General features: G+C 46.2%; 1 protein-coding gene across 2 annotated transcripts; it reads right to left on the bottom strand.

Annotated features, from left to right (window-relative positions):
- Nucleotides 1–44: 44 nt before the first annotated feature.
- Nucleotides 45–26,956, bottom strand: LOC112573147 (receptor-type tyrosine-protein phosphatase epsilon-like). Of its 2 annotated transcripts, XM_025253237.1 has the most exons (25): nucleotides 26,643–26,956; nucleotides 19,250–19,306; nucleotides 15,209–15,352; nucleotides 11,480–11,674; nucleotides 10,006–10,212; nucleotides 9,622–9,768; nucleotides 8,990–9,145; nucleotides 8,279–8,381; nucleotides 7,450–7,700; nucleotides 7,123–7,262; nucleotides 6,876–6,963; nucleotides 6,384–6,451; nucleotides 5,918–5,954; nucleotides 5,544–5,641; nucleotides 5,064–5,189; nucleotides 4,520–4,665; nucleotides 4,247–4,382; nucleotides 3,758–3,904; nucleotides 3,533–3,578; nucleotides 3,206–3,270; nucleotides 2,710–2,838; nucleotides 2,100–2,351; nucleotides 1,532–1,692; nucleotides 1,168–1,303; nucleotides 45–991 (listed from the first exon to the last, which is right to left on the bottom strand). In XM_025253237.1, exons 1-25 carry the CDS (start codon nucleotides 26,701–26,703, stop codon nucleotides 920–922), a joined length of 3,168 nt encoding a protein of 1,055 aa, XP_025109022.1. In that variant the 5' UTR covers nucleotides 26,704–26,956; the 3' UTR covers nucleotides 45–919. The 2 variants fall into 2 exon arrangements, with proteins under 2 accessions (XP_025109022.1, XP_025109023.1); XM_025253238.1 differs by lacking the exon at nucleotides 19,250–19,306 and having other exon boundaries at nucleotides 26,643–26,952.
- Between the last annotated feature and the right edge of the window lie 68 nt (nucleotides 26,957–27,024).

A 27,024-nucleotide genomic window follows, 5' to 3' on the forward strand; every position in this document is an offset into this window, starting at 1 on the left:
GGTCAATTAAGTGCAGCAAGATGCTAGTATTTGAAAGCAGGAAGTTCTCCAGCACATGCATAGATTTATTTTTCCATATGTCCTAAATTAAAACTAACGTCTGTATCACATTGAACTGTACTGCTGATCTACTTCAAAACATGTTAAATCACTGAGCTACATGTCCATGTAAATCACTGTCCATGCAGAATATAACACCTGTTCGCGTCAGGCATGTCTGGTCCCAGAAACAGGAAAATGTGGGCTGTCCAAGTCTGGAGATGAAGGACAAGTATTATGTGTACACTATCCTGCAGCTTTGTATACTTGTACACTTTACACATGTCAAATGTACTGTAGCTTTGGTTAAGGCTGGCTGCCAGCATCTTGTGAGATGACCAGGTGCCTGCATTCGGTCAAGACACCATGTGACTTCCAGACATAGGAGTTTTGTCAAGCAAAAATAAATGCATAGTTAGCAAGCGACTGGAATACAACATTTTTTGCAGATTGTACTAGTGTCTTGAAGTGATATGTACAGACTTGGTTGTCGCTCAACGCAAACTTTGAGTTAGAACTTCACACAGTGCAGCAGGATCTCAACACCTTATAAAAAGTGTAGCAACGTGAGATACCAATGCTTGACACGAATGTTCTCGAAGTTCCGCCGTGTACGAACTCTCCAACACAGGTGGCACACTCCCGGCCATTGCATGTTGCATACTTTCCTCTGGCTGAAAGTACGCGGTGCACCCTGGGAACCAGCCCAGCACTGCTCCTGATGCGTCAGTGTGGTAGAGTGGCTAGTGCCCACCCTAGGTCAGTGAACAAACAACCTTATGTACCAGCTCTGACAGGCAACAGGACTTGTAGCGAAGTTCAAAACTGTAGGCACTTGGCGGTGACGTATGCATCGCAGTGTGATGTGGAGAATCCACGCCTAGAAGGCAAACTGCACTTTCTGAGCCTCCACGTACTTGGCGGCGAACTGGTGGCAAAACAGGAACTCCTCCTGCAACAGTCCAAGACAAATGATTAGTAGTCGAGTTTGAATTTCCTTACGTGTCCATTCTCGACAAACTACAAATGGTCGTGGTGACAGGACAGGAAAGGAAGAAATAAAATGAAGAGATGAGGGTTGCTACACGTAGCTTTATTAGTCACAATGCCTGGCCGTTCGCTGCTCACCATGGATGTGACGATCTCGGGCAGCAGGCGGCGCACGCGGCACACGTTGCTGTAGACCTCAACCTCCTCCTCCAGCTGAATGCCGTGCACGATGTTACACAGGACGCAGAACAGCCCCGCTGACTCCTGCACCTCCCTTGTGACAGACAACACACAATTCACATCAATGTCAACAAATAATGAGAATTTTTGACATTATTTGTCAAGAAAGTCTCGGTGTCAAACACTCACACGCTTGTTTGCTCCCTGTAACCTCAAGAAAAATTAATGCGCGTGACAACTATGATTTGTTGTTTGATTTCTTGTTTAGAATTCACACCCTGTACAGTCTGTAAGTGCTCTCCGGCTTGGTGTGGGTACTGACCCGCACAGCAGCACCACGGGATGAAAGCCCAGCTCCTCTTGGCGCGCGAAGATGCTGTCCGCCATGGCGATAACTGACGGGACCAAGGCCGGCGAGAAGATCTTCTCATCTTGTTGCCAGCCACTGAGTGACAGAAACAGGAAGCTCATCTCCTCGTATTCCTGCACAATAAGTATGTCACAAAGTGTATCAAAGGCTGTACTGTATAGCAATACACCTTTCAGTCCAACCAAGGCACAGCCACCCCCGGCCGACAGTATAATAAAGTCACCAGGCACCAGAACATTCCGCTGACACTTCAATTTACTGCCAAGTTACCTGGCAGGTAACTTAGTTACTAAGGTAAATAAGTGTCAGTATAACTGTCATCTGAGAGTATTACACCCCTGTGATAGATTCTACTTATTTGTACAGTATACGGCAACGAAGTTACCGATTCCACCAGTGGAAACTGGCGGCTTCAGAAGACATATTTATAGTCGCATTCCCCACTTCACGGTATTTAGTATTAAAGACAATCACATTGTCGTCTGCTCGTGTCAACAAACACACTGCCGTCCGTACTCACGTCAACAAACACACGGTACTCGTTGGCCGTTACGACGGGTGTGAGAGGACCGGCAGATAACTCCTCCATCAGGTGTCCGGTAGACAACTCCTCCATCAGGTGTCCGGTAGACAACTCCTCCATCAGATAATAGTCATCCTCATCTTCACTCTCACTGTCGTAACCTACTTTCTTCTTTTGTTCACGCGCTCTCTGCTTGTCCTGCCGCTCCCCAATTTTGTTTTTACTCCACTCTAAGCAGCGCCTGACGATCTAGTGACAGACAAACGAAACATCCAAACAACAGCAGGTAAACCAGCATGTAAACAACGGTATCAGCATCCGATGACCCACACAAACGAAACCATGGTTCAGTGTCTAGACTATTTATGAGTTTATTAAGACTATAGTAAATTTTTTTTAAATATTAGGCTTTACAAAGTATAAAAAAATTAAGTGGGAAAATGTATTTGTGCTACTAGACAAGTAGAATGTCTGCCGTGATTTGACTTGCTATCAATTTTTTTTTATCACCTATGCCCTTGGTGGTCCACATGTAGGTCTTGCTACCTGTATATACTCTCAAAGTATTATGTCTCAATTCTGTATTAATTCGTATGTTGCGGCCCACCTGCAGGTCCTGCTCGTGCAGGCAGACGACAGTGAGGGCGTTGATGTTGCGAAGCAGCAGCATGAACTTCTGCACATCGGTGTCCGAGTCAACGTCAACCAAGCGCAGCATGTTCGCCGACAGCGTGCTCTGACAGACGTGACAGTGAACACACTACGTCACACTACGTCACTGTGTTCACACTGTCACAAACTGTACACATCTTCACTCATATTTCTTAAACATCGTGGTGTTTACAGACCACCTAATTTACACAGCATCCACAATTTCATGTCATGTCATCATGTCATCCGCACCCACACAACATACCCACACAGTGTTACTATATTTACACTGGTAAAGCAAGACCGTCCAGAAACGTTTGTTCTCCGCCATGACGAGCTTGAAATGCCAGAGACTATTTTATGTCAACCCCAGCACTAACTGAATGAAAACGCATCAATGTCATCTAATTGATGAAGGTCTGACATCTTCATTTTATAACAGCTCAACCTACCGGCACGAACTGCATGAAGATGCCATCACAGGACACGTTCCGCAGGTCTGTGACGTTCTCAATGCCTAGAGACAGACACGTGACACCTTGACACTTACGTTCTCGACACCGAGAGTAGAAAATGCCCTAAATAGAATGGTTGCTGCTGTGACTACATGTTTGATTCCTGCATGACTCGTAAATACACTTTTACATCCCCTGTAAACACTTTTACCGACACAATATCTTTTGGTAACAGTTATGAGACTAGCTTGCACTCGCGCAATAGCACACGTGCGGTCAGATGGAGCTATACCCTCACACATGCACGCAGACACACAGACAGACCTGAATCTCGTCTGAATGCCAGTGCGGACTTCAGGTAGGACAGCTCCTGTAACAGTCCGAGCAATATGTCACACACGGTACTAGACCGACATTATATACTCGAGATCACGAGCTCTACAGCCCGCACTACGTCACTGTGGTCAGTCCTGCCGTCTAATAATCAAGGTGTTAAATACGAAGATCTACATGATAGAAGTCAAGGGCTACTGACACACAAGCACTCACGTGGAACTGCTCGCAAATCTTTCTGTAGCCCACGCGCAGCTGGTCGCCATCGCGTACAAAACCTTCGCAGAAGTCGGCAGCGCTGAGGCGCGTGTCGCCCAGGATGATGCCGTCGATAAGCGCTGCGTGGACGAAGGCGTACTGCTCCTGAGGAGACAGGCAGACAGAAGACAGTCGGTCACGTGGACTGCAAAACTATAAATTCCCCATTCCGACTCCATCTCAGCAAATATACAGCTTTTAAAAAAAAATCGATCTCAAAATATATATATATACACCCAGTGCTGCTCTCCTCGCCATCTCATTCTAGATACTCCTGGTTCACACCACATATTCTGCAGACTTCCACTTCCTGTGACAGGTGAATGCTGCCTGGTGATGCACAAGAGGCAGATCACTAGCCCCGTCCACTCCTGCACCTCAATGACAGACACAAGAAGACAGCACACAGTTGACATAATGTGACAGCATGCGACAACCCGCACTCACCTTTGTCAGCACCATGTTCTTGCGCTGGTGTCTCAGTCTCTCCACATAGGTCTTGACATCCACGTAGCCCGTGTCCTCGGCTTCTTGCAGCAGCGAGTCTATGGCGATGTAGGTTCCAGTGCGACCTACGCCTTCACTGACAGCGGTAGAGCATCAGCATCAGCGTCAGTATCAACACGAAATAATTATCAATGCTACACCACCACCACCACTCTCACCACCACCACCAAGACCGTCACCACCATCACCATCACGCTGCTGTATTCCGTATACCTGCAGTGAACGAGTAGTGGGCCCTTGGCATCTGTCCGCGAGGCCTTGACCCGCCAGATGAACTCCAGAAGGTCATGAACAAGAGGCGTGGCCTGCTCTGGCCACTCCGTGTAGTGAAAATGACGTATGTCACGTGCTTCTGACGTCTGCAAATCACGTGAAACGCGAGGATTACATCATCTTGGATAAACAACTTTTGTCTATTTTTAACTCGTTGGCACTAAAACACGCAGAGTGCCTTCCCCTCCATCCTCCACACAAAGAGCACTTAACTGCCTCGGTGGGTGGATTTCTTGTGTTACCGCTAGAAAGGAACCTAGTGGACATGTTGGCCCACTCAGGGCAGACCGGTGGGCAACGGTTAGCGCCTGTCACCAGTAAAGTGAGGGTTTACTGTCCTGGTTCAAATCTCGTCTCGGGCACGCTGTTCTTTCTCTGCATGTGGCGTCTGTACACAGGGCTGACTACCTTGCCGTGGTGCAGCCTTAGTTGCTGGCTCGGTGTAAAACAAAAATTCTCTCCCACTCCTTCCCCGCTCACTTACCTTTTTATGCATCACCTTGAGGACTCTGATTGTGTAAGTTGCTCGGACCATCTGCATGGTGTCCTTGACTGTGATGTCCCCGTACGTCACACAAGCGTTTTCCGACCAGTAGCGATCACATTTCACCTGCAGATCACATGCCTGCATTACACTAGTGCACAAAGAAAGAGAAGAATCAAATACATAAGACACATGACACGCTGTACCTTGGCGTGGGTGTCAGCCAGCAACACCAAGTAGTAGTGCTTTCAATGCCTCATCCAGCACAAGTCATCTGGTGCTCATAGTTAGTTCATTCTTAAATTCTTCTTCCGCTTTTTCATCCGTTGTATTTTTCTCCCGGTGTTCACATTTCAGCGCAATAAGAAATAAGAAATAGTATGAAGATGTAACTATTATGGCGAAATGAAGCCATTTCTGAAAGGACAAGGCACATGGGGAAGCTAGAGATCAGCAGGACACAAAAATTAAGTTGCTCACCCGTTTGTTCTCTGCGAACTTGGTCAGCATGACAATCTCGTGCACGTTCTCCTGCCATATCATGTGCCAGAAGCTCAGCACCGTCCGCTTGTCTGGTCCTGAGGGAATAGGTCAAGGGACAATGAGACTACTGTCACGTGACAAGAGTAGTAAATGAAGTGAAAAGATGTCGAAGCAATTGTAAGCACACTGATACAGATAATTTTATTATCCTTGCAACCACAAAAGTAATCATCATGCACGACCTCGACCATGATGCTCCAAGAAGAAAAACCAATGTGACCATAATATAAACAAGGTCAGATAACTCGTGACTTCCTACATGACAGAAGCGAGGCTGTGTGTCAAGGAGGAGCAGGTGAGGATTGTCTCACCTTGGGCCGCGATGTAGTTGTCCCTCCCCTTGTAATCCTGCAACACGTCAACCACACTGCCCTCAACAGTGGCACCACACCGGCACACGGATAACAAAACGAGGCTGATTACAGAGGGGAACACATCAACAAACCAATACAACACGACTAACAAGACATGTAGTCGATAGGACGATATAACGAGTCGATAACATGGCGATACATGTCAGTAAACTGTCAGTAATTGTCTCTGACATCACATCTCTGTGTGTCTCAGTAGCTCGTGTCTCGCAGAACTCGCTTGTCTTCTTGCACTGCAGACGAGTTCTTACTACGAATGTTTGTTTTTGTTGTAAACATCAAGCTGTCAGTTGACTTTGATTAAGTGCGCCAAAAGTTGGCGAAAAATTCACGTTATGTTTCTTACACGATAAAGTCTAATACGATTTTGAATATGGAAGACAATTGTGTGTAGCTAGCTACTTACTTTGATGATGCTAGCATTGATGTAGTCTCCAAGACCCGTTTGCCGTAGTATGACACGATTAAAGTCATCTGCGCACACACACACACAGACACACAGTCACACACACACACACACACACACACACACACACACACACACACACACACACACACACACACAGACATTTAAATTAGCCGAGTGAGCGTGGTTCAAACTAATTAGGAGTATGACAAAGTAATGTTCATTGGTAAATCAATTACTACTTGTATTTTACTTGGAAATACATAGGACCACAAGGCAATTACATTTTTTCACAAATTCAATAATCATTACCACCACAGAAAGACTGTTAGACTGCTGTGTAAGCGTATTTCCTAGCTAGAACTTTTAGCTTATGTGTTGTCATGGCACTAAGTCAAAGTCAATTCAAAAGAATTCTGCTGAGTTTCTGTGGATGTTGACTTTGACTTAATGCCATGACAACACACCATAGCAGTCACCGAGTAAACTTACATGGATAGTAACCACTGAAGTGGTTTTTGTCTTTGTTCTCCACTTTTTCTGCCTCCTCATAAGGCGCAGTGAACCCCGACGGCAACGCCTACATTGGAACAACAACACGAGACAAGAGTAAACATCAGATGATGCTGTTAACATATATACAATACTCTAAACATGCATATACCTACATCTTTAACATACCCTGACTAGGTTAAACATACCCTGTAAGTAAATATCCCAACCGTGCATCTGTAGATACCTTAAACTCATTTTCCAGGCTGGAGGCACCACGGCGCTTGCCGTACACAAACTGCCGGAAACTGTCGACCTGCACGCCGTCTGTGGGCTTGTCGTACAGGCTGTCCGCCAACTGTCTGTTGTTGGTGTACACTGGCACACCTGTATAAACAAACAGACGACAGTAACTGACTGCTACACTGTCAGTCTGGTCTCTAGAGTCAGTGCTACACAGACAGACAGACAGACAGACAGACAGACAGACAGACAGACAGACAGACAGACAGACAGTGGAATGATTTACATTGACATCTATATAGTAAATGTCCACGACTAGTTGATGACATACTTGACAAGTCTTCATCCTTAGCAAAGCCGAAGACAGCAGCGAAAATAGACTTTCTTCTTTCTCCTCCAAAGACACTCGTCTTCCTCTCTCCGAAGATGGAGATTTTGCGGTCCCTGAAGAGGGAGGACTTTCGGCGCAGGCCATTCTTGTTGATGTTGGTGGGGGGAGAGGTTCCAGCCATGGCAGCAGTCTCCTGGTGAGCGGCGCTCATCTCCTCGTCCTGCCGCTTGGCGCGCTCCTTCTTCACGTGCCTGCACACATCCGCTGACGTCACAGGCTGGGCTCGCGCTCGGCGGACTGACTGACACCAGTTTTCGTTTAATTTTTCTTACATTCTCAATGCCTCTTTAGAGTACCCGCAACAAAAAGCTGGAATCTCAATGCCTCTTTAGAGTACCCGCAACAAAAAGCTGGAATCTTGACATTAAATTTTCTACTTATTTTTTTTTATTATTTGAAGGGCAGTAGCTGTTCTTTTGTGGACATGCTGAAGTAACTGCTATATATATATACGACACTTTCCACATACATTCACAAGCGGTCCGGTGGCGCAACGGTTAGCGCCTGTCACCAATACAATGACGATACAGTGAGGGTTGGATGTCCTGGGTTCGGCTCTCGTCTGGGGAAGCTGTTCTTTCTCTGTATGTAGCATCTGTTAACTGCCTTGCCTTCGTTGCTGGGTTGATTCCCTCCCATACACACACCTAACCCTGACCTAACCCTAACCCTGAATTATGACCTTCCCACACACCTACTACTAATTAAACACACAGCTACTAATTATAAGACCTTATCTCCATACATACACATACATAGATAAACCCACCTGCGTATGTGTGCGATGATGCACACGCAGCATAAGAAGGCGGCGCTGCCACCAGCAACAGCTCCTACCACACCCGAGGTGGAGATCCCCGACTCATCCTCTTCTGAAAAACATCAGCGAATACTTGCCAAAGGTTGTCACGTGTTAGTCGCCTAAAGAGTTAGTCGTTGGTTTCTAGGCAAGATTTAGGGTTAGGGTTATTAACAGAAATTTACAGCATTGGAATTTCATTACCATTGGCCGGAGATCCAAACTACTTGTATCTAACTGCACAGTTAAAATGTCTGTATGTATGCCGGCCCTTGTGAGCAAAAGAAAAATTTCTGTCGACAGACAATTTGATTTGATTCTCTCAAGTTTCAGGACACATTTTGCTTTTGTCTGTCTGTTGCTTTTTGGAGCTATGTGCGTCGTCTATACCACAGATGATTGGGAAAAAAAGTAAACATGGTAGTGGCGGGGGAATTCTCTGTACAACCAGAAGAAAAGACAACTTTCACGATTCAATCTCATGTTGCTCCAATATTCATAGTGCTCACATAACATAATGAGTCGCAATGAGAAATACTACAGATTACAATGTATCACAACAATACAAAAATGTGACTGTGAACAACTTTACTCACTGAAATGATGAGAACAAGAACACAGTCACACAGTCACACAATCAGACAGCTGTTTCTGTATCTTGAGCCAGTTGGTGACCCTTACCTTGATTGCCCACCTGTGCCTCTTGACACGAGATCCCGGTGTAACCGTCTTCACAACCCTTGACACACTCGCCAGTGGCGCCATCACAGGGCTCGCCATCCTTACAGTGACCACATGTCTGGCCACACCCTGTGCCGTACGTACCCGGGGTACACGCTGACAGAGAACAGTCATAGCAGGTAATACTGTGTCCGCAGCATCATGGGATGGGTTTAGTGAGGTTTTAGTAAGTCTTACTTACACCGGTCTCAAGTGCAGGTCGACTTCGGTAAATCTGGTTTGAACAGTTCACTTCCCAACAAGTTTGAGTCTGATTAAGACTTCATATGCACCCCAATGACGTCACAGAAATGGCATCGTAAGTCGTAGAAGTCGACTGTAAGTGATGTAGATGGAGTAAAAGATGTAGTATGAGTTGCTAAGCGCAACATACCGTCCCACTGCTCGCCTGTAAGGTCTGTTTTATCATGTCTACAACCAGTTCCGAGTTTGTTTGAATGATTCAGTTCAGATGGTTTAGCTACGTCACCACTAGGCTTGTCGGCCTGATTGACACGTGGTCTCTACAACAGATTCTCTACAGCTTATACCGTCTGTCACTAGCAAGACCACAGGGTCTGACAGTCACTCACCGGTGACGCAGCCAGAGGCAGGATGCTTCCAGCCAGCTGCGCAACCCCCCGCGCAGGCTCCGGTCACGTGGTCGCACGTCTGCCGGTCGTGACAGTTACCTGAGCACACCTGGCTGCAGTTTGGCCCGTACACTCCCGGCGCGCACGCTGCAACATGGCACAACACCCGTTACCTAGTCTGTATCCACCTTCAACAGGTATTTCTTTCTTAAACAGTGACTCCTCCAAAACTTGCTTTGTCTTCGATGATTGATTGATGACAATTGATTGATGGTGATTGATGATGATGATGATGATGATGATGATGATGATGATGATGATGATTGATACCAGCTGACGACCATCTATACTGCTCCGCGAGCCTGCAAACAACACTCAACATACCGTACACCTCCACCTCGCACAGGTCAAGGCGGACGTCAGACGACATGTTGGCGGCGGAGTCCACGTGGCGATCGGTGGCGATGCGAACTTGACTAGCAGCCACCGGACATGGCACGATGACCTCTCTGGACACTGAGAGATGGCGTCCACACGAGTGCCACGTGCCGTTGTGTAGCAGCACCCACACGTTGAGCGCGTGCTGCTGATCTGTGACATGACAAACAGTAACGCAGGTGACAGACCGTCAACAGCAATCACATGGCAGTAAGTGTTTGGTGCACTGTTTACGTCGGGTAAACAAAACCTCATTAGAGGGGCCCACCTGTCAACGGTCAAAGGTCACTAGAAGCAGCAATTATTAATGGCTTACAATAAAAGGCACAGGTAGTCTGTGACCTCGCTGTCTAATAGTTCCGTTACCTGAGATTGATTTACAATATATATATATGTACACTACTGCTTGTTTGAGAACATTATTAGTGTAATGCTGACTACATACATCATGCAGCTCGTCAGATGGCGTGCAGGTCACGTGCTTGTCACACAAATGTTTAGGCTGAAAACGTCACGCTACAAAATGTCGTCTGGTCCTGACGGCGAGAACGTCACATTCCAACATGTGGTTGAGCTGCCAGGGGAAGCAGCATGGTGGATTCTACTCCGCCATGTTCACATTCTAGCCGCTGTTGACCAGCAAGAAAGTGTTTTGGCGAGATTCCCTCGGCTTGCCATGCATTATCGTCTGTTCTCACCCTTCCCTCATCTTTAATAAACGTCTGGCACTGACACACTGCGTGCTTGTGCCGAGTGAACCTCGCTGTTCCTCGGTCTGTTTACACCTGTAAATATGCAATCTTGGCACTTTTTTACATGCCCGAGAACACTGGTAGTCTAAACACATGGCGCTGTCCAAACATGTTTCTGGAGACCACCTGCTTCTCCTTCCTTCGGCTGCTTGCTGGAGGGGAGGGAGGAGAGTTCCCAACCACTCACTCCTCATTCCTCCTCCCCAGTACTCTACTCCATAGTCTGTTTTTTGATAGGCACGTGCCGCTCCTGGCGGGCTTCCGAAGCTGCACGTGGGATTTCTCTGTCACGCGCAGTATAACAATAAGGCAAATGGATGCTTGCATTTTCGGCCGAACAAAGGCGCTGTGTTTTAAGTGGCCACCTCTATAACAGATTGGAATAAAGAGTGGCCACAGCGACTGGGAGGCCAGCAGCTATTGGGTGATCAGGGGAAGATTATCAGCCACAGGCCCTTGCAGGTCTCGAACCAGCGGCCTTCTGCTTCACGGACCAGGTCATGCCATTCCTATTGCAGTTTACCGACCAGTATATACTGTAATCTAACACACTGAATATAATTTATTAAAAAAGTAATAATTACTACCGTCAACCCATCACCGTTTACCTGCTATAATAATGCAGAATAACCGTCAGTGTACTCAGCCAGCCAAGGCCTATGTCCTACCTATTTCTGGAAGCACGATAAGAATACTGTTGATTGGATGGACAGCTGTCAGGTCCACAGTCCAGTCCACATATTTCAGGCCAGTAGAAGTGTTGATGCAATGATGTCTGTCACCGTCAACCACCAGGTCGGCAGGAAATGACGTTCCTGGGGGATCTGACGTCACAGTGCTCCTGCTGTTCAACGCCAGGTTCCCTGCAGATACGATTGAAAACATTAGTAAGTAAATGCTGATCACACGTCACTGGTGGAGTTCTGCAAGGCGGGTAGAGATCCCAGTGTCATTATATATTTACAGATGTTACATAAGTTGATGTCAAAGGCTCTTTGTCAACACGTCGCCTACACTGGGAATAAACAGAAAACTGACAGAAACAGGAATGCTGTTGCTTAGTGACCACGATGTGGTTTGTTTACAATATTTCACAAAAGAGAGCTTTAAGATACAGTCTGGTATTTGCAAGGAAAATGGAATTCATATCTGATAAGTCTTGAGACCGGTGCTTGTGACAGTCAAGACAACAGTTGACGATCGAGTGGACTGATTGTTACAGAAGAGGCTGTGACTACACGCTACTCACAGCAACAGAAATAACACAAAATATAATAATAAGCCACTATTTATGTTTTTAATAAGGATTGCCTGCAGAATACCTATTTGAAAAACGAAACTAAGCTCACAGGCCGTTTCAAGAGAAGTAGTGCAAATCCACCGATATAATCACGACGGAGGAGGAGGAGGAGGAGGAGGAGGAGGAGGAGGAGGAGGAGGAAAAGCTCTCCCTTCACCTGCTTAACGCAGAGAAATTCATCTTTTTAGTACTTAGTTACAGTTCAGGCCAGCCTCCAGGACGGGTAGCTAGCGTGGCGAGGGTGATTTGTGAGCAACGTTCAGTCTCAGCGAGACCACCGCAACCAACTCTCGATCTCGCAGCTCCTCGCGGCACGTCAGCGTGAAATGTGACGTCAGAGATGAATGTTGTGGCTGCTAGCGACGATGTTGACAAACGAGCGGTTTTCTTGCCCTGTGTTTATTTGAGATCAATTTCTGAGAGGATGCAACAGATAAATCACTCCCCCTCCCGCCCTGCCACAGTTCCAGCTTAGGCAAGCGTGAGAGAGAGAGCGAGTATATGTGTGTGTGAATGTGTGTGTATGTGTGTGTGTGTATGTGTGTGTGTGTGCTATGTGTGTACGTGTGTGTATGTGTGTGTGTATGTGTGTGTGTGCGCGCGCGCGTCTACTACTTGTGTGTAAACTAGCGCGAAGTGCGCTGACGTCCAGGTGCCCGAAATGAGTGAGTGAAGGAGGGGCTCAGAAAGGAGAAAGAAATGCTGGAAGAGAAAGTCACGGTTGTAAACTATTAGCTGTTCACCTCTCAGCCTTTCAACAATATTTGTTAAGGCGAGAGTTTGGAGGAAGTGGCACAGGTAGAAGCAGGGTGCGTAGGGCTGCCAATGAAAGACTGGGTCACTCAGTGTGACACACTGACATTCATGGTGCAAACCTTCAAAGGCAGCAACACACCTGGCGATACCTGTAGCACGTCACTGAAAAGCTACCGACAGCGTCTACCTGCAGCTCCGTGTTTCAGAAAGTCTGAAGTTGGTTTTAAACTTTGATGCCATGACATTTGTCCTCAGTGGACTCTGGATGAGTATTTCAGATGTGTAAATGTTTATTTAGTGTCTCATGCAGCGAGAAGACATGTCGGCGGAGGAGGTGTGAGATACCCAGTAACCTGGTTTGTCGTCAGGTGCAAGACACCCAACAGCTCTGCTGCAATGACCACATAAGCTTGTCATCAGTTGTGCACAATGGCCTCGATGGCAACCGTTGCTAATGACAAACAGGTTTGTAAATGCCAGACATACCCACAGTCACTAGTGTGTTTCCATTGTTGTGTGGAGGATCAACATGGCGCATGTCTTGCTGAGCACTTTGACGATTGGAAGTTAGTCATACGGGATCCACCCAAAAACTGCTGATGTTTAAGGTATTGTTTTGTATGTGACATTGTTAACTTGCAACACTGAGGTTGACAGATGTCACACTGTCAAACAGCTTGCAACAATAAGGCTAATTACTCAGCGGCCATTGATTGGAAGGTTCTGGAATGCTTGTTTCCCCGGAATGACAAAGACAACAGTGTTCACTTCTCTCCTCTACATTTGCTTCGGGGTTTTTTTTTTTCACGGTCTATGGGAATTGTGTGCACAAATGTCGACACATATAAAATTGCTCCCTTGCAAATTTGGTTTGGGATGATTATTTTTAATGTATTTCAAACCGGTCATATACTCAGTAAAAAAATCTTTGGTTATGAAAGAATTTGTACAATATTGAAACACCTGTAGCTTCACTAGAAGCGAGTGGTCAAGCAGGAAGACTACATGTAAAGATACAAACAACTTTATTTGTCTCAATGATTTTCTCGTCAAGAAATGTCCATCCCGTAGCTCTGTACAGTTAAAGTTTCCAGGAAGACCTTAGGAAAGCAGAAATAACACTGGGCTTGGGGTCAACGACCCGGTTCGTGACCTGCCGTTCCTAGGAAGTTCGTTATAAATTTATCTTCGTATCACTGACAAATGTGTTATCCAGATGATATCCAGAGTTATATCTGTGTAAGAATATGCCAGGATTTGTTGGGGAAAGCGTTATATGAGAATTCGTTCTATGGAGTATATACTGTACAATGCAGTGTTTCACTTGGTGAAAACCTCCGCAGTGCACTCATCAGAGCAAACAGGAAACACGTGAGGGCAATGTAAAACACTTGTGTGCACGGCGCTAACTTCCCACTCACAACCGACATCAGCAGACCCACACCAGTGAACAAGCAGCCTGGTAATGTCAGTCTTGGACAATAAACTGTTAGTCGTGCACTCTAAAGATAGACAACAAGAACACAAGCAGTAGACACGTTAGATACCTCTCGGCTCTCTACATCTCTTTCTGTACGATAGTTCTCTCCCCTGCACAACCTGTCGAGTGGTCAGTCATCACATGCTTGAGACGGACACTGTCAAGAATCCACCATCCACAATAAGACAACTGCACAGTCTACCCAGATAAGACAGCTGTACCCCAATAAGGACCTCAAGAGCTACCTCAAGCCCATCACGTGGTACAGTGGAGCAAGTCAGATGACAACTATTGTGACACTGCCAGCTTCACATGCTGTCTACCTAGAGATGGCATGCATCGCTTGCTGGTGTCACCATTAAAAAAATGATGGACTGATGAGATCGGCAACTTTTTTTCTCTCTCTGTCTCCCCGAAAGGGTGACTTTTGTTAAAATATAAATACATTCGTGGTGATGACAGTCCTATTACCTGCTGAACAGTTTATATGAATATACCTTGGATGGTTTTTGTTATGCTCCCCCTTGAAACGGGCCGATGGATTATTGAATAACGAGATTCTGATTTTCTTTCTCTCACACACACACACAGAGACGAAAACAGGAACACAGACACACACGCACGCACACAACCGTTGCAAAGAAAGGAAGAGCGTGAGGGGAGCACAGAAGATTAGCTGCAGTCTGACTACAGACACGAGGCTGGAATATGTCTGATGCTAGAGCCACGTTCAGCTGGCGCGCGCACACACACACATACACTTTTTGTGGTTGGAGCAGGAGGAACGACTGCAGTGGGGATGAAGTTGCTGACGTACGTGACGTAGGCCGTAACGACAAGAAGACGTGATGCTGTACTTACACTTGCTGCACGTAGTGCCCCGTCCGTCACTCCAGCCCTGCAGGCACGCGCCGCCACATGCCCCCGTGTCGACGTCACACCCTCCTTGGCAGTTGCAGGGGAGGTTACACGTCTGTCCCCAGAAGCCCTCGGGGCAGGACAATCCTACAGAAAATGCCAGAAACATCATTAGAGGCACGGCAAGCCGCCGCGTGGAGTCTGTCATGGCCAGTGGTCTCTGTCTGTCTGTCTGACTGGTGAATGCTGATCCTGCCTGGCGTGTGGTCATCACCAGGGTGAGACCCTGCAGCAGAAGCCAGGGCCCACCCGCCGTCGCCCCAAATGACTGGGTATCCAAGCTGACGGGTGGGTTAGTGACCGCCAGGCTGCCTAAGGAGCTCAGCTCCAGTCTGTATCATGTAAATATCCCCGGGGTTAAGTGGCCACATGTCTAATCGGCCCACCATGTGGAGTGGAGGTCCCTGCCTCAGCTCACAGCTTTGTATTCACATAAATGCAAACACCATGCTAGGTGTCTCGCAAATATGAATGTAAGAGCGGAGAGAGCTGCTGACATCAGTCTGAAATTACTCCGACATTACTGACATTATTGTATGTAGAGAGAGTCTGCATGCCGACATTTAACTGCTTCTGTACTTTCTTGTGAGGCTGAGGGAGGCAAGCAAGCGAGCTAGTGACAGACTGCATGCTAACGAGGCCAGGCCACTTTACTTTTCTCTAGGAATATTTCCGAAAGTTTTCAGTAGGAACATGCTATAAATTATCACTTGTAATAACATTTACTGAGGACTACACACCAAATGATCAGATAAAGTTAAACATTAACCTAATAACAATCTTTAGGATTAATAATAGTCTTTACAAGAGTCGTGTACACCTGGAGTACCAGGGTATAGTCTGGCAAGGGTGTAGTGTGTAAAGTGTCGTCTGGTGGGTGTGAGGTATGTAATGTATAGTTTAGCGAGTGTATAGTGTGTCGTGTATAGTCACATGAGTGTAAAGTATGTAATATATTGTCTGGCGAGTGTGTCGTGTGTCATCTGGCAAATTCTGCGCTGCGCTGTTTGGCAAGTTGCAATAATAATAATAATAATAATAATAATAATAATAATAATAATAATAATATAATAATAATAATAATAATAATAATAATAATAATAATAATAATAATAATAATAATAATAATAACAATAACAACAACAATCCCCACCATTAAAGGAGGGCTCAAAGCGCCATTACTATAAAAAAAAACACACACACACAAACATAGCGCATAGATCCAGAATGTAACCGACATAACATGAAGCAATGTACGTGGTTCGTAAATAAAGATGGAAAACACTATGGTCCACAATGGTCCACAAAGCTAGAACAACTAAAAGTGTCAGTAAAGAGGCGCAAAATCCGGTGAAGGAGACAGAAGCCGTCGGTGGAAGAAGATGTCCATTGTAAGAGCTGACCATCACAAGCAGTGAATAACACAGTGAATATCCACAACAGAGGTGAACAACAAACATCACAGATGAGGAGGAGAAACTAAACCTCGACTTAAATCCACAGACGAGACAAAAGGACAGAGAGCTGGTCCCCTCCAGCCAGTTAGACTAACGGACATCAGGCTTTGTGTTGTGTCATCAGGCGACTTGATAGTGTGTAGTGTGTAGTTTTTTTGCTATCTCCTTCTCCACAAGCTCAAATACACCTGACTGGGACTCTGTATTTGAGCCTGGCTGATGCTCCAGAAAGAACGCTATTTAAAGAAGATGATGATAATGATGACGATGATGATGATTTAAAAGCCTCTGAAAGGAACTGCATTAAGGTCCGTGAGTGGGCGTGGGTCGCCAGCCAGTTCTCAGCTCCACACAAAGTTCCTTTGTTGGGCATTCTCATGTCCCCTACAACCATTGTTACACAACAGCTGATGAGGTGTTGATCCCCTCGCTTGTCTGTGTGTTCCTCCTGTTGTACTCATGTCAACTTTCCACATTCAGTGTCTGCTCGGTGTGCCCACACTACATCCATCTGCTTGATCGCCCTCATCCTTGAAATGTCTTGTGTCTGCCTCTGTAGCCTCATCGGATGCCAAGAAAATTGGTGGGGAAGCCTGCTGGTGTATATGCGTATGCATACTGACCTCTGCTCGAGTCTGGATTCCAGTCCCGTGAACCCAGTGCTCGCTGCCAAAACGAACGCTGACCGCTGGAATCGAGGGTTGGTTGTGTGTCTGCCAAACACCAGCAAGGCCACAGTGAGTGTTGGCAGGCCCAGACACAAACTCACCATGCAATGTTTGTCCCTGGGTTTCATTCAAACTCAGGGAGATTAACTGCGCTTGAGAGAAGCTGTGGAGGCGAGTCACAAGTGCCCTGCCCTCCGCTGCAAACAAACCCTTCTTTTGCTTTCTTTCAGCGGAGAAATGTTTCCTTTCAACAGTGAGTAATAATCAGTCTTTCCTTTTTATCTCCTTGGCCTCCCATCCATCATTCCCTTTCATACCGTAGGATGTACAGGATGTTTGTTCCCTGCAGAGAAAACCACCCATGAAGTGACTAAGTTCTAGCTTTAAGATCCCTAATCTCAGACAGAATGATCTTCGGTACCGCTCGGGTGGCCTTCTCCAACTGTTCATAGAACAATTTCACTTTTCCGTCCTGGTGGACGGTGGTGGGAAGCTGGCACCAACTCGGACAGAGAAAAACCTGCTTGAAATGAGAGGGGGGAACAAACTGAGAGCAACCTCGCCATCTGTTTAAAGACCACGAATCCGATTCCCTGCTCGTGCTCGGGCTCCTCGCCTGTAAAGCAGTTTGTGGCCCTCGAGCGCCTGCGACTTTCCGAACCCGGTCCAGCGTAGCTCTCAGTCCTACAAGTCCCTCCTGTAGCATCTGAGGTCTGGGGGGAGCTCCTACACTTTCCCACACATCGGTGTCCAGACCTTCCACGTGTCAGTCGTTGTACCCTCAGGTAAGGTTAGTGATGTGTCCACTGCAGGCTGCGGCTTGGTGATGGCGGCGGGCTCAGCAACGGGTTCCTGACGCAGGGGCGGTCCTAGGCACGTGCAAACTGTAACCTGCACAGGGCCGCCTAATCTCAGTGGCCGCCACGTCAATATATATTTAAATATATAACAGAAAGGTAAAATAGCAACACAGCTGACGGCAATGTGGCCGAAAACCATCTTGTTAAATGTTAATTTGTATTTACTAATGTTGCTATAGTTGGAGAAGCTATGTGTAATATTATAACAATGAGAATATCCCGGGCCGCCACTTAGTTTTATTAGAATAGGCAGGCGAAGGGGCCACCGATTATTTCTGTGCCCGAGGCTGCCACGAGCTTGACGGCAGGCTCCGAGGTGCAAACGACGGGTCCAGCATCATACTCTTCACTATCCCTACCCTGGAGAGTGTCAAAGGGGTGTACGGTCGTTTCTAGACTGGGAAGCGACAGTTCCAGCATGTTCTTGGGTTCGCTGTGTACCACTGTGTCTTATCAGGAGACTTCGTCTCCAAGCCCCATCACAACCGATACCTGCCACATGATAGAGCACGACTTCCAGTTGAGAATGTCAAACTAGGCCGACCTCCTCACCAGCACGGCATCCACCTAAAGCTTGTCCACGAGACTGACTATAATATAGTACATTATACATACACATCTAGAATTTCTGACCTAGCTAACGACCTCTAGCAGTGTACACAGACATGATATGTACTGAATGTTTCCACACTTGTCCGTTGCTGCGATACCACTCGACGCCAAAGAGTGATGTGACATCCTCGTGGCCCGCTATCTCCCCCTCCCCATCTCGCCCCCTGCAGAGTGTTATCAGTCTTCACAGTGTAGTCGCTAGGACATTGCATTACAGGCTTTACACTGCATTACACTGCAATACAGACATTACACTGCAATACAGACATTACACTGCAATACAGACATTACACTGCAATACAGACATTACACTGCCTGCACCCACGTAACTCAGTGTCTACAGAACACATTCAGACTTCTGCTAATTTCCTTCCAGACATTAATTACCTGTGTTAGGAGGTCGACTTGACCTTGGTAAACACTGCACTTCATGACAAGCAACATCTAAGACAAAGTCGATAAATATTCTGTTGTTGTTAGGGCCTTGGATTTATTTACACACATACACACAGAGCAATCAAGATTACAATGCGAGTGAAACTTATGTACACTTGTATGTACAGCAACTGTACACGAACTGTGACAACCTCTCGGTATGGTGTTCTTCCAGTACATCTAAGGCGCGGACTTGTTATAGAAAAATACGATTTTATAATTATTATCTTACCGAGGGAGGATTTTTAGTGACTGATGCGAGATGACATAAGTGATTTGTGCAATATTTACAGACATCAAGCTGTGTCCTCAGATCCTCTACAATATTCGCGGAATATAAACTTTCCACAGATCCTCAATCCATGGGAGACAAAACAATGTTCCTGATCATTTTTACAGAGTGAGCCGTCATTTTGGGGTTATTTTTATATACAGAACTAGAGTAACACTTGTGACAATGTATGAGCAGACACGGAGTGACAGTGACAGTGACAATGACAGTGACAGTGACAGTGACAATGACAACAGAGTAACGCCTAGTAACAAATGACATCAAGAAACATAAAGAAGGTATCTCTCAGGAATTCTTTCAGGACTGATATCATTTCGACAGCGGACGATGAGTGCCTGAGAACACCACTAGACACAGCGACAAGGAGACTGCAGCACAATTACATCTTTGTTCTGAGGCCCCTCGGTACCCCTGACCCCACCACATAAACTCCCATTGAGGTCAAGATTTTAAAATCGCGCCTAGGTGTGACACACCTGACAGTAAACTACCTGGCACAACTCGCATTGATGGCTTTTTTTTCTTCTTTCCTTCCAGGTGGGACCAGATATCAGACAGTCAATGTGCCGCCTCTACCCCAGTGGTGGGGACCCCTGTCCCTCTGGCGAGATCAAATCAAAGCCCTCGGTGTGTCCCCGCCCTTACTGGACTTCACTCTCGGGCAACGGCTCCTTCTCGGGGATAAAAAGCGGCTAAACCAGGGGTTAACCATCAACTAGCCACTGAGTTCTTCAAAACTGATATTAATATTTAAATTGGAATTAGCATCTGTTCAAAATAAATAACAGAGGTAACACAAGAGTGTACAGTACAATAGGTAATGTGTGTATGAATGAGCATCATTGAGTACTAACATCTTCACACATTTCACAACGGTCGGTGGGGCTACCATCCGGTCAGCGCACCAGACGAACATAAATAATAACGACCTGTACCTACGTCAGCCTCTAAACAAGAACCTACTTTAACAGATGTGATAAATATTTTAAGTGAATTGAAATCGAAATGAACACCAAGATTGACAACACAAATCAGATGTAAACTCTGTAGGTGTTGGCATTGCTTACCTTGTAGGTAAAGTCAAAGATACGGGGATTAAAATGAAGTGTCTCGAAGAAGAAATCGAGAAGCTAAATAGAGAAAACATGTTGCTTAAAGACAGAGTAGAAGAAACAGAGCATAAAGCTGATGATCACGACGAAAACATCTAGTCATCTACTCATATACAGATTACCGAAGACAGAACAAAAGACTATGTATGTAAACTGTGGGTGTTCAGGTGCTGGACACCATCAGACCACGTGTTTGTTTGAAACGAAGATCAGCTTGAGTAATACGTGAGTAGCCTTGTTCACAAGACCTGAGTAACCTGCTCACCTGAGGCAGGAAACCTCTCTGCACACCGACTGACCTTTACAGTGGTTCACTGGCATTACTCAGCCTAGGATGCGGCCTGACAGCCTATAAAGGTCAGAGGTCACTAGTATGATGGCAGAGAATACACTTTCGAGATCAAAGGTTTTACTTTTGTTGCCAACAGAATGACATACATCACGATATGTCTGTAGAGGAAAAACACATGTCTACAGATGTGTACAATGATGATGACGATTAATGTCATCATCACTATCGTCAGCTTTGACTTTTATCACACACACATCTACATGCTTTACACACACGCCACGTAATACATCATTACTTCAGGTGCAAATAAGCACAAAAGTGTTTGTAATAAGAAAGTAGACATTTTAATTTCACTTCTTCCCAGTCGTGGCTATATGCCTAATAGTTCACACGAAAAGACCAGAGCATTGTTTAACTACCCCTCTCCACCCCCACCCACACAACTGTCGCCATTCTTGAGAGGACTTTTTCCTTACAACGGCTAAAACATCCCACAACCAAAATCTGACATGAATGGGATCAAAAGAATTTAATATCGAACTAACTGAACCATGAACTGAACGATGTTTTTATTGTGCAGGATGCAGCAGGAGAATGAACAGACAGAAACTAATTTCCTCTCTTCGCTCAGTGCGCCCTTCCTCCCTGCAGAGTCGTTGTCATTCTTAGTCATCACCTGGTGATACAGTGACGACTGATCAAAAAATGAACTCGTTAACAACAAAATGAGAGAAAATGTCGGGTAATAAAAGCTCTTCTTTGATCCCTGCCTGCTGAAGAGGTTTGCGATGTTGACCGCAGGTCACTGGCGACGACGACGACGACGACGATGATGATGAGACTCGCTGCGCTCGGGTAGTAAAGGGTGATCACTGCAGGCATAACCGTGAAGACACGTTGCCGGAAATCTCCAGAAAACAAGGGTTAGTGACGTCAGGAGAACACTGGCCAGTGACGTCATATTAAACAACAAAAGGTGACCGTTACTTGACTGCAACTCGCGAATGAAAGATGCCACAGTGAACATTTAGTCAACAGAGCCAATCAGTTGACAGTTCTATCTAGCAGAGAACAAGATATACAATTCAAATGAGAGAGAGAAGAAATGAGAAAAATACAGCCGAGGGGAAGACAAACAAAGATCTAACTGACACTCAAATAAAAATAAGACCAAAACACAAACACGGAACTGCTGGTATTTGTCAAAGATGACAAACATTAGCTATCAAAGACGACAGACCTGACAACAAAGATATTAGCTAACAAAGCAACCCATGTAACTAGTGTCATCTCGTCATAGCACCAAACGTCACAACTCACGCCGTCACGCTTCGTAAACACACGACACACTGTAAGCCCGAGGAACAAGACGTCGATCCACTTCATTCAACGGTCTAGTGGCTCATCCCTGGCTGGGCGGGGCGAGGTGTTGGGATAAATTTCTCCCGAGAAAAGAGAAGAGCAGTCAGGGCTCGTGACCAGAGCAGCGCGTGCCGCTGACCATTTGCTGCAAGCGCTGACCTCAGTCTGAGTGTGATGGTGGGTGTGGACAAACTGCTATCAGCAAAGTGGTTTGCTGTGGACATACAGTTTTACTGAGATCCTGCATTAGACTAACGACAATCCGTGCACGCGCGCTCACACACACACACAGGGGCAACACGAGGTCCCTGTATCACCGCCTGTGTTGGATGACCGTTACATCTACATAATTAATGGGCGAAAGCTGACCAGTAGTTAGCATGAAACCAGATGCACGAGTCAAAACTTCAGACACCAGAATTTTTGGTCAGAGACATAAATCCATTTGATGTTGGTGAGGATGAAGACAGGTGCTTCTAGACTGAACTTTGAACTCAAACAATGACATCTGTTGGCAGTAAAACATGACATTATGTAAGCTTTCTGTTAGCAGTAAGTAGGATGCTTTATACCATTGGCTGCTGCCACTCTCCTCCCCTCCCTCCACGCGCCACAGTTTTCTACCAGTGACTGACCTCGGTGCCTGATCCAACTGTCTGTCCGCCAGTCACCTGTGATGTCACCTGTGATGTCACCCGTGGTGTCACCTTCGTGTCAGCTCCACCCACGAAGTACCTTGACGCCTTTGAAGTTGTGATCACACAGTCAGGTCCCTCCACCACAACCTGCTCGCCAGCCTTTGTCTTTGTCACAATGTGATGAGGCCTCAACATCACTTTGCAAGTCCATCGCCCTGTCTGGCCTGGTGGCTGGTCTGGATGTGTCCACCGACTTTCTGAGAGACTAGACGCCAGTTCCCGTTGAAGTCTTGTCTCTGCTCCCATCATCTCATTAAACCGTTAATGAAGTCACGCACAGCCTGTTAACCCTGTGGAAGAACACAGCCTCCGACCTTCCGTGACGATGCATTACGTGACGAGGCAATCGCTGCACTTCAACCCATTTGGGAAACTTTCTATTTTAGTCGATAGTCGCCATGCTCATCCTACTACCGGAAGTGACGAGATGTTCTTTCGGATGGAGACTTAACTTCATCGGCAGTGCATCCTTTTAACGGTGAAAGTAACATTCCATCTGTAAGTCAGACGAGACTAGCAGTCTATATCTCGGTCTCTCCTATCTGTTGACCGAAAGCTAAATGAGATACAATTAGAAATAATTAATCAATAGATAAGTTTGTGGAAGAGGGCGAGGAAGGCTAGTCAAGATCTTGGGCGCTGTGCATTAGCGCTGTCTCCAGCCGAGCGAATTAATTTAATTATTTGGCGCAACCCGTACCTGGCTCAGTTGCCTACAGACAGGGGAAGATGAGAAAGGTGGGGTAGGCTTACACCCTGCGTTCGACATAGTAATTGGCGGGAGGGGGAGGCTGGCACGCACACTACTCAGTCATCTCAAAAAAAAAGAAAAAAAAATGCATAAAAAACCAGTTCATCACAGCGACTCGTCCTTCTCCGTGACGGGTGAAGGGTAGAGATGTGAGCCTGTGAGCAAGTCTGTCTATGTTTGGATTGTATTCCTGCGTTTGAACTGTCACCTGGACTGTGAGCACCTGCACATAGACATCTGTACTTCCGGCCAACACTGTCATGGCGGTACTTAGATACACGTGTCACAACCAGGTGTGTCACAACCCTCAGCAACGTCTCGCCGCTGATAACTCATCATCAAATCCTACTCCCAACTTCTAAAAAAAGGCCATCGACATTATTGCTATTTTATTGGGTGGAGGAGAGAAAAGACTGGAAAGAGGAAGAAAACTGAGGTTGGTAGAGAAACGCTGACACTGGCCTCAGACCCTCATCGTAGACATGGCCATCGTGCCAGACATCCTCGCCACCAAGAAAACCCTCGTCACAACAAACTCTACACACTGCTCACAAAACTCTGAGGTCTAAAGACTCGTGTCCTCAAATCTTCCCCCACCTCAAGCTCCCTTGCTTTTGCATCGTGGGTACTACAGGTAAGAAAAGCTGGGTATGCTGAGACACACCAGAGTATTGACTGTATAGACAGGTGTAGACAGGTGTAGACACGGTCTAATCAGTCCTAGGCATACGAATGAAGCTGGCCTGCTGTCCTCTCAATGTTGGAGCAGCTAAGTAAGTAGGAACATGTATTTATCAGTCAGAATTCTTTCTCGTGCATTTAGCAACGACTCGTGAGCGTCCATTGAGCTTTGACGATTCTGTCTTTCCTGCGAGGAGACGTTGTGGTCGGCCATCATTGCTAGAACTGGCAATAACATTAAATTATTCGGGCTGGTCCTTGCGATTTTATGTTGGAGGCATTAACCTATGATATGAAGTGATATGGAGCGTGATATGTGTTTTCTCTCTGTAAGGTCTTTAAAGGCTGGTGTACACTGGCGGGTACACACTGCGGGTATTCACTGACTGGTGTACACTGGCAGTTACACTCTGGCAGACGACACACTGTAGTCACTGTAGTCAGTGGCAGGCCGCTACACGCAACCACCGAGGGTACACAAGGTTGTAAGGGAGCCAGGAGGCGAATATCATGAACCCGGTTACGACACCCGAGTGTGAAAGCAGGTGTACGAGCCTTTCTCACGGGTCAGAAAGTTCTGCTGAATCATGTGAGGTATCGTGAGACTGTGACAGAGGTTTGCAGTAATCACAGCGAATACTTGCAGTCTACACCACCATGGCCAATGTTATTTGACAAGATTACTGACTGAGGAGGACATCTCCGTTATGTAACTACGACAGACATTTGTAGGATTCTGTGATCGCCGAATATTTGCAATACCGTATATGTGTAGTAAAAGTCTCCATTACTATAATGAAGGTAATAAAAGTTATGTAAACTCAGCAGACATTGCCTGACAGCCTGCTTTGCCTCAACTCCACTTGTTAGCTAAAGGTGAGAAACGTGGTGAGGACGTAGGCCGTTGGTTATGTAAGTACTTATGTATGTACAGCAGCATGAGTGATATCACTCACAGACATAACAGATATAACAGTATCACCCACAGATGACAGACTGAGCAGTGGTGGGTATAACATCATCCAGGTGAGGTAGTGCTAGAGAGTTACCCTGGTGTGACACAGGGGTGCATTACCCAGACACCCGTATGACAACACAGCATGACTGGGATGAACGGGTGAACAGGCTGAAGACAGAGGATGGACAGATGGGACCCACAGACAACGTGTGACACGAGGCTGCAAGTTCGCATAACGAATATAACGGATGGAGTTTGTGACGTTTGCATGGGGAGCAGTACAGCACGGGATGTGGGTGTGACGTCATATTGTGCATCAGCTGATCACAAGAACTTCATGATGACGTCACGTGTGTCACATAGAAACCCACAAACCTACTTTTTCTCATGTTATTCACCACACATCACCCACCTGATGGTTCAAAGCACCGGACGCACACACACACACACTGACAGAATAGCATAGACCTTTACGCTGTTTAGCACATTTTCAATATTTAGTTTCTTGGTTTTATGTTCATATATATAACACACATTTCAATATTTAGGGTTTTAATATTATTTACATTATGTAAGTAGACACTTGTTATCAGGTTATTTATGCTTAGACTTTGTGGCTTATTATTAAATCGATGATATCTTCCCAGCATCATTAGTCGGGTGCATTTCAATATTAATATTCTAGACGGACATTGTAATATTAATTAAATAAACATAAGAAAATGGCTTTTGCTTTACAACGACATCGATGTTTGTATTTCTTTCACTTCACGATCGTCTAAATATGCATAGATATAAATTAATTTTAGCTTTTTTAAGATACGACACTGCTCTCCACAAAGTCAGGGTTAGGGTTAGGCGACTTCCATGAAGATGATGACAATGTCACTGTTTATATCAACATCAGACATCTAACGATGTGTGAAGAGCTCACCAACCTGTTATCAAATAGTGGTAACAACATAGCCCTGTAACAAAATATATTGTGCCTTACTGATGCCCCCAAGCTGTGCACAGTTCATTATCTATTCCGCGTTTGTGTTTACGCAACGAACTGTGTCCTTGCTCGATTTTTTTTTTTTTTTTGCTTCCCAGGATCCTCGTCTCGTGTCGCTATGAATAGAACTCTCTCGCATGCCTGTAACACATGTGTAACATGCTGCATCCTCTAACTGTGTAACGTTGTAACGTGTACTTACCATGCACCCACGGCAGTCCCACAACAGTGACCAGCACACAGACGAACCCTCGCGGCCACATGGTGGTCACTCACTGTCCCTCACAGTCCCTCACAGTCCTCTAGCCTGTGTTGTCGTCACAGCCACAGAATCTGCTGCACAGCGCCATCGCCACTCGGGCTCAAGTCCGTTGAGACCGCGGCCATCAACAGGCGGTTATTGATAAAGCTTGACTGACGTGAGGGGCCGCCGCCCGCCTGTCAAACAGGGCCAAGTTCAGGGAGGGACTCCCTCCCCCTCACACACACACCCTGGTCCTCCAACTTCGCATCAAGCCAGCGACCTGCTCAATGACACGGTTGCCGCCACACCACCTCCACCCCACACACACACCTCCACCCCT

The sequence above is a fragment of the Pomacea canaliculata genome, linkage group LG10 (genome assembly GCF_003073045.1).
Source record: "Pomacea canaliculata isolate SZHN2017 linkage group LG10, ASM307304v1, whole genome shotgun sequence".
In the NCBI taxonomy this organism is placed as follows: domain Eukaryota; kingdom Metazoa; phylum Mollusca; class Gastropoda; order Architaenioglossa; family Ampullariidae; genus Pomacea; species Pomacea canaliculata.